Source organism: Cicer arietinum, chromosome 7, assembly GCF_000331145.2.
Source record: "Cicer arietinum cultivar CDC Frontier isolate Library 1 chromosome 7, Cicar.CDCFrontier_v2.0, whole genome shotgun sequence".
Lineage (NCBI taxonomy): Eukaryota > Viridiplantae > Streptophyta > Magnoliopsida > Fabales > Fabaceae > Cicer > Cicer arietinum.
Genome location: NC_021166.2, coordinates 12,147,179 through 12,158,147, shown reverse-complemented (window position 1 = coordinate 12,158,147; position 10,969 = coordinate 12,147,179). Strand labels below are relative to the sequence as shown.

The window sequence follows — 10,969 nt, the reverse complement described above, 5'->3', positions numbered from 1 at the left end:
ATGCCACGTGCGCGTTCCTTTGTGGCGGCCTTTGCAGCCACAAATGCCACGTGCGCGTTCCTTTGTGGCGGCCTTTGCAGCCACAAATGCCACGTGCGCGTTCCTTTGTGGCGGCCTTTGCAGCCACAAATGCCACGTGCGCGTTCCTTTGTGGCGGCCTTTGCAGCCACAAATGCCACGTGCGCGTTCCTTTGTGGCGGCCTTTGCAGCCACAAATGCCACGTGCGCGTTCCTTTGTGGCGGCCTTTGCAGCCACAAAATCCACTTGTCCCGTCCTCCTTTGTGACGGATTTGGCCCTCACAAAATTGATTATTTGTGGCTGTAAAAGCCCTCACAAAATCCTTAAATATTTAACTGGATTTTGTGGCTGCCTAAGCCCTCACAAAATCACAATGTTGTGATTTTGTGAGGGCTTAGGCAGCCACAAATTCCAGTTAAATATTTAAAAATTTGTGAGGGCTTTTTCAGCCACAAATAAAGACCAATTTCAATTTTGACATTTGTGAGGGCTTTTTCGGTCACTAATTTGTGAGGGTTTTATTCGGCCACAAAATATTTATAAAGTTGGCCACAAAATGATGTTTTTCTTGTAGTGACACTTTTCAGAATCATAATTATAAGTTTAATTAACTTTATTTGATTATCATCAAAATATTAATTTGAGATTTTGTCTCAACACAGTCCATTGACTCTTGAAAAATATAGGATGGAATCCGTTAGGGCCAGGTGAATTATAATCTCCCATACTAAAAATAGTTTTTTTAGTTTCATCAAGAGATATGTCTCAGTCTAGTCTTTCCATATAAAAAGGGGTGATGAGGCCTCCAACTGAATAGTAGAGGTTGCGATAGAATTGGATCACAAGATTTTTAAAATCATTATCTTCAATAACTCATGAGTTATCATTTGTTTGGAGTGCATATATTCTATTAAATCTCTACCTTTTTAGAGTTGACAAGTGAAAAAATCTAGTAAAATATCTAATTGTTGGATCCATTTGCATCAAGATTGTTGGAACCAATAGATTTCCTCACTTCTAGCTAAGGAGTTATACTCTTTCTAGGGCTCTTGTCTTAACTCAACCGGGTGTTGGTTCGTATCACCTACAAGGGCTTGAGTAATAATTTTTTAAGAACACGTTTTTTACGTACAAATATATTACGAAATGTATGATGGTTCCAAAAACTCAAATTGGATGTTAGATTTGTGATATTAGAGAACCAATCGTTATAGTTAATCTAGTGGTTTCTAACATGATTATCGAAATTAGGATGTTCAAGCCATGCACCAAAAAATGTATAGTTCTGTTGGGGAGGAAGTTGACCATTATGCAACTTAGGCCAACGACCATGGTGATCAAAGGAGTGGATATAAAGATGAATAACCAAACTATTCAGGAAGAGCTCTTGCCACAAAGTATTACAAAGAACCCAGTCAAGTCTCTCTTGTAGTTGGTTGTGCATCTAGGTGAAATGATGACCAGAAAAGTCAAGGTCAATTTAGATTGCAATCCTCAATACAATTAACAAAGGATTTGCATATGTATGATTCATGGGAGCACCACGTGATTTTTCGCAAGCTGCAAGGACAATGTTGAAATCCTTAGCAATACACCAAGGGCTAGTTAAAGTTGAGGAGAAGTCGAATTTCTTGCCAGACTTCCAACCTAAAACTAAGGTTAAGGCTAACATAAACAAAGGAGAAATATCATATTTAAAGGGTTCTAGCATTAATTTAAACTAACTCAAGATTAATCTTGATTTCAAAACAAAAATGCAGAACATTCTTGGTTAGTGAAAATAAATGCAAAAGATTATTTGTACATGATCATTGCTTGTGAGTGAGAAATAATTAAAAATAAGGATAAGAGAATCAATGATTATCCTAGTTCATCCAAGGTGACCTACATACAGTCCTCACAATTTGTGAGTTTTTCCATTAATGTGCTTTACTTAAGAATGATCTTGCATTCACACAAACTTTCTTGATCACTCTTGATCATTTACAATTTTCACCTTTCAAACTTAAAATGATCTCTTACAATCACCTTTCAATCCATAAAGGGTTTTTGCACGTTACCTTTTAATCACAAAAAAGATTTTTTACAAACCACTCAAACTATTTTAAAAAACACAATCTTGAGTTTCAAATGAAATTATAAAACAAGGTTGATAGATTAAAATCTACTCAACACTTGTTTGAGATTGATTTTTACCAGAAAACTCAGTAAAAAGATACTTGAATCTAGTGAGAGAGAACCAGAGCTTTTGCTAGATTGAAGAGCTTTAATTTCTCAAGTATGATTATTTAAGTGATTAATTGATTGCACTTGAAACTCTTGTTGTTATCTTCACCTTGAGGTTCTTCTTATAAGCATGATAAAGGTTGATGACAACTCATGTAGCTTTTAACAATCCAACTGTTCAGATTGATGTTTTAATAAACATGTGTTCGATTTTATCCATATTGTTCTTGTTTTATAATCAAAACGTTCTTCATTTGTGTTTGAGTGAATAATATGACTAACATCATTTGACAATTGTTTGGTGTTAGTGTTTCTGTTGTGTAAGCAAATTGAACTTTCTGCATAGGTGCAACATCAATGTCCTTTTTATCATTGATTTCCTAGTTGTACTAGATATGCATGAAGTGGATTGGTTGATCAAAGTATAGACTCAATCTACGATATCTTGTTCGTGCCCCTCAAAACACACTCGATTCGAAGATACAACCTAGTTCGAACAATATAGATAGTATTTGATCAAAAGTTATTATAGGTTGTCTCCATGTGATCTCATTCTCTATGCCAACGATTTCATATGATGATAGCCTTGCTATCAACATAATGAATATGATGATAACCTTATCGACATTCATACCGAATTAAATAACAATATCTATTCTTCTGAGCCCCTAAAAAAATGGGTGCACGAGGAATGAGTTCCCTTCATTTCAATATTTATATACTCAACAATATAACTTGGGTACAAGGAATGAGCTCCCTTCATTCCAATACTTATATACTCAACGATGTAGCTTACCTTCCATTAATTATCCTAATCAATCAATTATTTATACGTGAGTGTTGTGGTTTACTATCATCCCGCAACAATTCAAATGGCACAAATGTGCAAGAGGGAATAGAAAAAACGGCGCTCAATAAAACATTCAAGAGCTCAACTTACAATAACATTTGTGCACAATAGGATGAACTGGATGGCCTAAAGTACAATTCAGTCTTTTGCATGTGTTAATCATATTAACATGTTCTCAATTGACGAGTCTCAAAACTATTGAGGGTTAACATTTTATCTCATTTGTAATTATGAACTATGTCTTCTTATTTGATTTTATTTTTGTTGATAAGACGTTAACTATCCCTATTTTGCATATTATCATCATTATTCCCTGTTCAGAAATTTGAATCAAATAGATTTGTCCAACTTCAATAGTCACGGTGTTAATCAAAATACATTTTATCAATTTACACATAATTATTTTATGAACGGACACTTGAATCAAATAGAGTCGACTTTAGTTGGCTTAGGTATAATAGTGAACCAAATATAAATAATACTGAATATATTTGATTAATTGAGACTTTTTAAGAATATTATTGTTTTGTACTTTTAAGTGTTTGATCTGAATTTTATTGATTATTGATTTGTCTCGTTTGCATGCATTATATAATATTTTATAATTCGTCAAAAAAATAATTGAATGTTATAAAATTTTATGTGATTATTTTAAAAAAAATAAGTTATTTTATAAATAATAGATATATAATACATAAACATAATTAAGTTCAAATTTATTTTAATATGTACCACTATCATATATAATATTTATATTAATATGTACCACTATTATATATAATATTCATTATCACGTGATTCTAAGAGTCATACTTAGAATAAAGCATAATAAATTAACATGATACATGTCAAATTTAAATAATTGTAAAAAATACTTTATTATATATATACAAGTGCATTATATTAAAATAATATAAAATATAAAAAGTGTATATATATATATATAAATATATTTTAAGTAGAGTTTTAAGAATTAAAAGTTTTCAAAATAAACAACAAAATAATTGCCATATAAAAAAGTTGAATATAAGAATATCTCCGAATTAAATTCTAATTTTATAGTTTCTTTGTCTCTTTAGTACATATACAATTTGCATATAGTTTTTTTATTCGATCTTTGCAAGTCTAAAACACTGTTATTTGTGTTGGAATTTGACAATAAAATAAAAATAGAATTTATTTTTGTCAAAAAATTGTCTAATTTACATATATAATACTATAATAAAATCTAAAAAATATCTTATTCACGTAGATAATACTATGATAAAATTTGTATGTTATAATATATATTCTGTAAAAATATTAAGTATATCCATGAATCTTTAAAATTTATTATTTATATGATAGACCAAACAACTGACTTACTTAATATAAATGTTTGAATAATATAATACATAGAAATATATTTTATGTTTTGAAAAACTTATACCATTGATAATAAGTTGAAATTACGTTCTAGATATTTTAAAATTTATTTAAAATAAAATAATTCTCACAATCTCAATAATAAAATTATTTTTAAATAATTAAAAATATTAGAGATAATTTATAATATAGAATTATTTAATAATATTTAATTATTTTTATAATGTCCGCGTAGGTTTCTTTTTTTGAAAATAAAATATATTGAGTTAAAATGGGGGTTGAAATGGTATTTTACTTTAGTTTGAAACTCTTTTCTTTTGGAACCTAAAACCTATAGCTCACGTCACGTCACTTCTATTCAAAGTCTTTCTATTCAAACTCTTTCCTATTCAAACTCTTTTTTCCCGTTTTTACGCTTACTTCACTTCATTCTTCTCAACACCAGACCACCAACACATTCCTTCCTTCTTTCTCATCGTTTACTTCTGGTTCCTTTCTATTCATCCTTACCAAGTTTTTTTCTCTTATTTTTTCTTATTTGATGTTGTTTCAATGGTTGTTTTAATTCTTATTTTGAATGGTTTAGTTTAGTTTTGATTGTTTTTTTGGTGTGTCGTTTCATTGAATTATTGTTCTTCTATTATGTCGATTTTTTTTTCAAACAGCGTGCATATTTTGTGAACAGGAGAAGGGATTTTTTTCAAAAATGGTGACTTATTTTTTTCGGCAACGAACAATTTTTCTTGAATTATTATATTTTTATACTATTTTTTTTGTTGCTAAATCTTAGTTTTCATATAAGTTATATTTTGTTCCACGGGACTAAGATTGAGAAATTCAATTTTATATTTTGTATTTGGTATGTAGTTCAATATTTAAGGAATGATTTAGTATGAAATCTTATATATCGTGGGAAAAAGGAAATTTGAAGTTAATTGTTGTTTTCACTTGCTTATGTGAGTGTACTTGTTAGAAAAACTTAGTTTGAATTATCTATATAGCGAAAGACAATTTGTGAACATCTTCTAGGTACTTTTACTTAATGGATGAAGTTACATAATCAATGCCTACAGAACTCGAATGGTTATATAAATATATTTTGTTATTTGACGAGTTTGGTTACCCTTAAAATCAAAGATATATATGCTTATATACTTTTTTACTTTCTTAATTAAAAATCCTCAACTTTTATTCAACTTTTTAGGCATATTGAGAGCCATGGGTAGCATTTCAAATGGAGCTGATGATGGAGGTAGTCAGTCACCAGTATCCCCAGAAGAAGTTGAGAATGGAGGTAGTCAGTCATCAGTATTTCCAGAAGAAGCTGATAACGAAGATAACACTAGAGGAGGAGGAGGAGGAGGGAGAGGAGATGGTAATCTAAAGAAAGGTACATGGACATCGGCAGAGGATGCAATTTTGGTAGAATATGTTCAAAAATATGGAGACAGAAATTGGAGTGCAGTCCAAAAAAAATTTGGACTTGCCCGATGCGGGAAAAGCTGTCGTCTACGATGGACAAATCATTTGAGACCAGATCTCAGAAAGGGTGCATTTACTGCAGAAGAAGAAAAGTTACTTGTTGAACAACACTATATACTGAGAAATAAATGGGCTCAAATTGCTCTAGCGGTTAGTAGTAGTAACTACACTTTTTAAATTTTTGTTATTGCGTATAATATTTACTATGATCCTAAATTTAGTTAAACATTAGAATCAGAAAACAAAATTAAATCAATGAAAAGGAAAATTTATTTATGCTAATTGCTAAATATATCCACATCTTGATTCATTCTCATTGATTAGACTTTGTTTTCTGATGTTTCGTAGAAAGAAGTTATATGAATATTCTGTTGATAAATAAGTTATCAGTTAGGAAAATAGATCACTCTTTTTAGGTTTGTCTGTTATGAGGGTGTTAGGGAACATGTTTAATGCAAGTATTTTCTATCTTTATAGAAATGCAGAAGATATGCCGTTGATAATATTGTTGTAATGATTACAGTGTTGAAGGATAGTACATAAAGAATAATTTATTAATATAAATATTTTCTAACTTTTGAGAACATTTTTAAGTTCATTGTTAATTTTTAGTATGGGCAGAGATATTCTTTATTATGATTCCTTTGTTTGTTTCAGTTCCCTGGTCGCACAGATAATGAGATAAAGAACTATTGGCACACAAGAAGTAAGAGATTGAAAAAAGCTGGCTTACCCATCTACCCCGAGGAAGTAGTGGAAAGGGCGAAAAACATGAATCAAGAACATTTAAATGTAGACGTGGGAGCCGACCAAGGTGATGACAATAATTCACAGATAGAAAATTTCGAGATACCTGAAGTGGTATTTAAAAGTTTCAAACTCCGACCAGAAGCAATTGTTCTACCACCGTATTTAGATATGCAAGGAAGTGGCTCGGTTGATCAAAGTATAGACTCCATCTATAATATCTTGTTGGGACCCCCCTCAAAACGCGCTAGATTAGAAGATACAACATTCAATGCTTTGGACAATACAACATTCAATAATAATTCAGACAGTTACACTGTTGCTATCCCAATATTTGATCAATGTGAAAAGTATTGTATGTTGTCTCCTCCCAGTGATACCATTCTCTGTGCCAGCAATGGATATGACGATAACCTTATTATTGGTAGTCATGCCGCATTAAATGACAATATCTCTCCTTTTGAGTCTGATGGGTCCATGATGAATGAACTTAATATCGACCGTCATGTCGCATTAAATGACACTGTCTATTCTTCTGAGCCCATAGACGGGTGCACGAGTAATGAGCTCCCTTCAATCCAATATTTACAGACTCAACAATGTAGCTTGGACACGCCTGTGTCCCGATTTCCTATACATGAATCTGTCGACACATCGATTCAATTTCCTCCAATTGAGGATCCTAATCAATCGGTTTTTGTTTATCCTGCGAGTGGTGATTTACTCAATACAAGATCATTGCAGGACAATTCAAATGACACAAATCTGCAAGAGGGAATAGAAAAATCAGCGCCCAAGAGCGTAGCTTACGATGACATTTGTGCAGATTGGGATGAGTCTTCTGCTCCATTGTTGTATTCTGACTACTACAGTATTGATATTAGCATGTTTTCAATCGATGAGCCCTACTTTAAACCATTCAGGTTAGCATTTTATCTAATACCATTCAATTGTGATGATGAACTATGTCTTTTTATTTTATTTTATTTTATTTTATTGGTACTAATCAAGATGCATTTAATCAGTTGATAGATACTCCCATCAACGAAAATTTGGCGCACCAAGATGCTTGGCACGACTTCAATCCTCATGGTATCAATCAAAATCAAAATGCATATAATCAGATCACGTTTAATTCTTCTTTGAACGGAGATTTGAATCAAACAGATTTTGCACTAGATGCTTTACCAGACTGTAGTTGGCTTAGATATATTACTGAATCAAATATGAATAATGCTGAGTATATTTGAGTTAAAAGATGCTTACGCACTTTTAAGAATATTACTGGTTTTCATGAGTGTTTCATCGGAATACTATTGGTTAACAAGTGTTTGATCTGGATATTGGTTAACACTTCGTAGTGTTTGATCAACTTCTTATGTCATCGTTAGTGTTTTTTATTAGTTACAAATTTAAATATTTTGAATATTGTGAAGTTGGTGGATGGTTTGAATTTGTGTTGAATATCACTCATAGAAAAGTTTTCTGCATTTGGTCTGCCAAAGAACTATTAACTAATGAGGCACAAAGACTAAGTTGTTTGGTTCTCCTCCTCACCTTTAAGAAACAGAGCAGTCGGAAATCTATCTCAAGCTATTCACTTCTTTAATTTTTTGTAAGAGACTTCTTTCACTTTTACAAGCACCATTTTCTTTTAAATTGTTTCTATATATGTCATTTTTTCTAATGGCTATGTATTTATTGTTTTTTAACAAATAAACTCATTTACCACTAAATGTCATTGAAAATAAGAAATTAATGTTAACTTTGTACATATTTAAAGGATGTTTTTGGTCAAATTAATCTATGAAATATAGATATATTAAATACATGAATAACTTTTTTAAAAACATATGCAAAAATTAAGAAGTGTCAAAAGGGAACGGCGTGAGTATTACGTTAAGTATACTAACGTGATTTTGTCAAAAAAAATAAGTATACTACTGTGATAAAGAAGTTGAGAAGTCATATATTTAGTTCAAAAATACATGTAACTTTTTGTTTGTGAGAAAATAAGACATGTAATCCACAAAAGACTATAATTTGTCATTGTAAGATTTATGGTTCAGTAATATGGTAGACCATTTTTATCTTCTCATAATTTTTAAAAGTAATATGGTAGGTCATTCCTATCTTATCATAATTTTTAAAATTCTTAAAATTCTAATGGTGTGTTTGTTTTAATGTATCAAATCACATTTTTTAGAATGATATTTTTGAGAACATTATCTCTGAGAATAATATTCAACCCTTTTTATCTTTTTGTTCAAGTAAACTAAGAGGGAGATAATATAGAGATAATTGATGAAGAGAAAGAAGATGAAAATAAAGATCAGACTTAAATTGGAACTAAACTAAACTTAAAAAGACTATAGGTGAAATTTTGCCAAAATTTAAAGGACGAATCCAAAAAATGTGTCAAAACTTAAAGGAAAACAATAAGTTTTATTTTTCTGCATTGGAACAATGAGTTTTATTTTTAATCAAATTTAATTTTTTTTTAATAATTTGTGACTTCAGCAGTGTTATGCCTACAACAATATTATTACTGTCACACGACAATTTTTTTATAATAAAAAATACTAAAAAAATAATATTTATGCGAATGAACTATGACATAAAAATCAACATTGCAAACGAAATGTCACTTAAAGAATCAAATCGAAAAAAAAAAAAAATTTTAAAACACCTAAAAAAAACTTGATTAAATTTAAAGGATTATATGTATATTTTTGTCTATATAATTAATAAATAAATATTTATTATCATGATAATTAATGTTATCATGATTATTTTAATTCAAATAATAAATATATTCATAAAATATGAGAAGATTGTTTCTGAATTTATGATACATAAAAAATTTAGATGCCTTCTTTTTGTCTCAATTAATATATGAGAATATTGTCTTTCACAATACAATATATTTTTGGTGTGGCAACATTATTGCGATGTTGAAATCCACATCAATATCTATACACTTCTAATTTTTCCTTAAAAAGAACAAAATAATATTTTTATCTACATAGGTCATATTTATGTACAGAAATATATTCATCATCATAACATCCACGTGTCATTTTTTAACAAAACTATTATCAAAAGAAATTTCTACATACAAACCATAGTATAAAAGCTAACATTGCAATGAAATGTCACTTAAAAAATAAAATTCGGGAAGAAAAAAAAGTGAAAGACATAAGTAAGAATTGAGCTAATTAAACTTAAAGGATCATATCTATATTTTTGTCTTTTAATGTAAAAAATTTAAGGTGAGAGGATGGCGCTTGTTAGAACTAAAGTAATTTGAAGAACAGTGACTTTTAACTTTTTTATGATAATAAAAATTATTTTGTGGGAATAATTGATAATGAAATAAGATTTTTTTTAAACGTGCAAATCCTCTGTTAAAAATTATAAAGAATCTACGATGCATCCTGTGAATATTACAGAAGATAAATGAAGAAATTAAGACAATGTTATGAAGAATCAATCAAAGTTGTATCTGACTCTGATTAACATTAGCGTGCCTATGATTATTCAAGTTCACTCTGATTATTATGTGTTTGATAAAGCTCGCAAACGAGTTGATAAAGTCAACACTCTGTTAAAGTCAATGCTCCGACAAAAAAAAAATTTCTTAAGTCAATCATCTGAGCTCAAAACCATGGAGAAGTCAAATTCCTCTGCTCATAAAAAAATGGACTTATCCTTTAACAGAAGAAACGCATGACATCCTCTAAAATTGTCATCCTCTGCATTTTCGAGTGCTTGCATCAAGATACGCTTAATTAGTTATGAAGATGGATTTGAACAAACTTTTAATGTTTATTCAAGATCATTGAAGATTTGATGCACTAATGACTTTGAAGTATCTCTATAACAGGACATGTGATCTTCCTTGCAAAACATATATGAGAATCCTACTGTCGTCAATACAACATCGTTAAAAAACCTTGTATTATTCTTCTAAGTGATGAAAAACTACAAAACATTCTAAGAGCAATTTTTGTAAACATTCTCTTGTGAGAATTATTCAAAAAACAATCATAAACACTTCTTTGTAATTTAGCTTAGTAGTGGCTATTATCTTCAACAACTTAATTCTACTAAGCTAGAAAGTTGAGAAGGCTCGAACATAGTCAATGTGACTAGTAGGTGTTCAATGGGCATGCGATACATTTGATGATAAATAGATTGAATCCTTAAGTGTTAAAGAGACTAGACGTAGCTACTATGTTGGTGGTGAACCAGAATAATTGGGTTTGTGTTTTCTTTC

The 10,969-nt window shown here is 30.2% G+C and overlaps 1 protein-coding gene across 1 annotated transcript; it reads left to right on the top strand.

The window, feature by feature from the left end:
- Positions 1-4,826: 4,826 nt before the first annotated feature.
- LOC101495598 (uncharacterized) lies at positions 4,827-8,116 on the top strand. The gene is made up of 4 exons (XM_012718183.3): positions 4,827-4,949; positions 5,666-6,093; positions 6,601-7,613; positions 7,716-8,116. Exons 2-4 carry the CDS (start codon positions 5,680-5,682, stop codon positions 7,717-7,719), a joined length of 1,431 nt encoding a protein of 476 aa, XP_012573637.1. The 5' UTR covers positions 4,827-4,949; positions 5,666-5,679; the 3' UTR covers positions 7,720-8,116.
- The last annotated feature ends 2,853 nt before the right edge of the window (positions 8,117-10,969 follow it).

Coding starts and splice junctions, on each gene's coding strand:
- LOC101495598 (XM_012718183.3), top strand. CDS start 5,680: ATGGGTAGCATTTCAAATGGAGCTGATGATGGAGGTAGTCAGTCACCA. Junction 6,094..6,600: donor GGGCTCAAATTGCTCTAGCG/GTTAGTAGTAGT, acceptor TGTTTGTTTCAG/TTCCCTGGTCGCACAGATAA.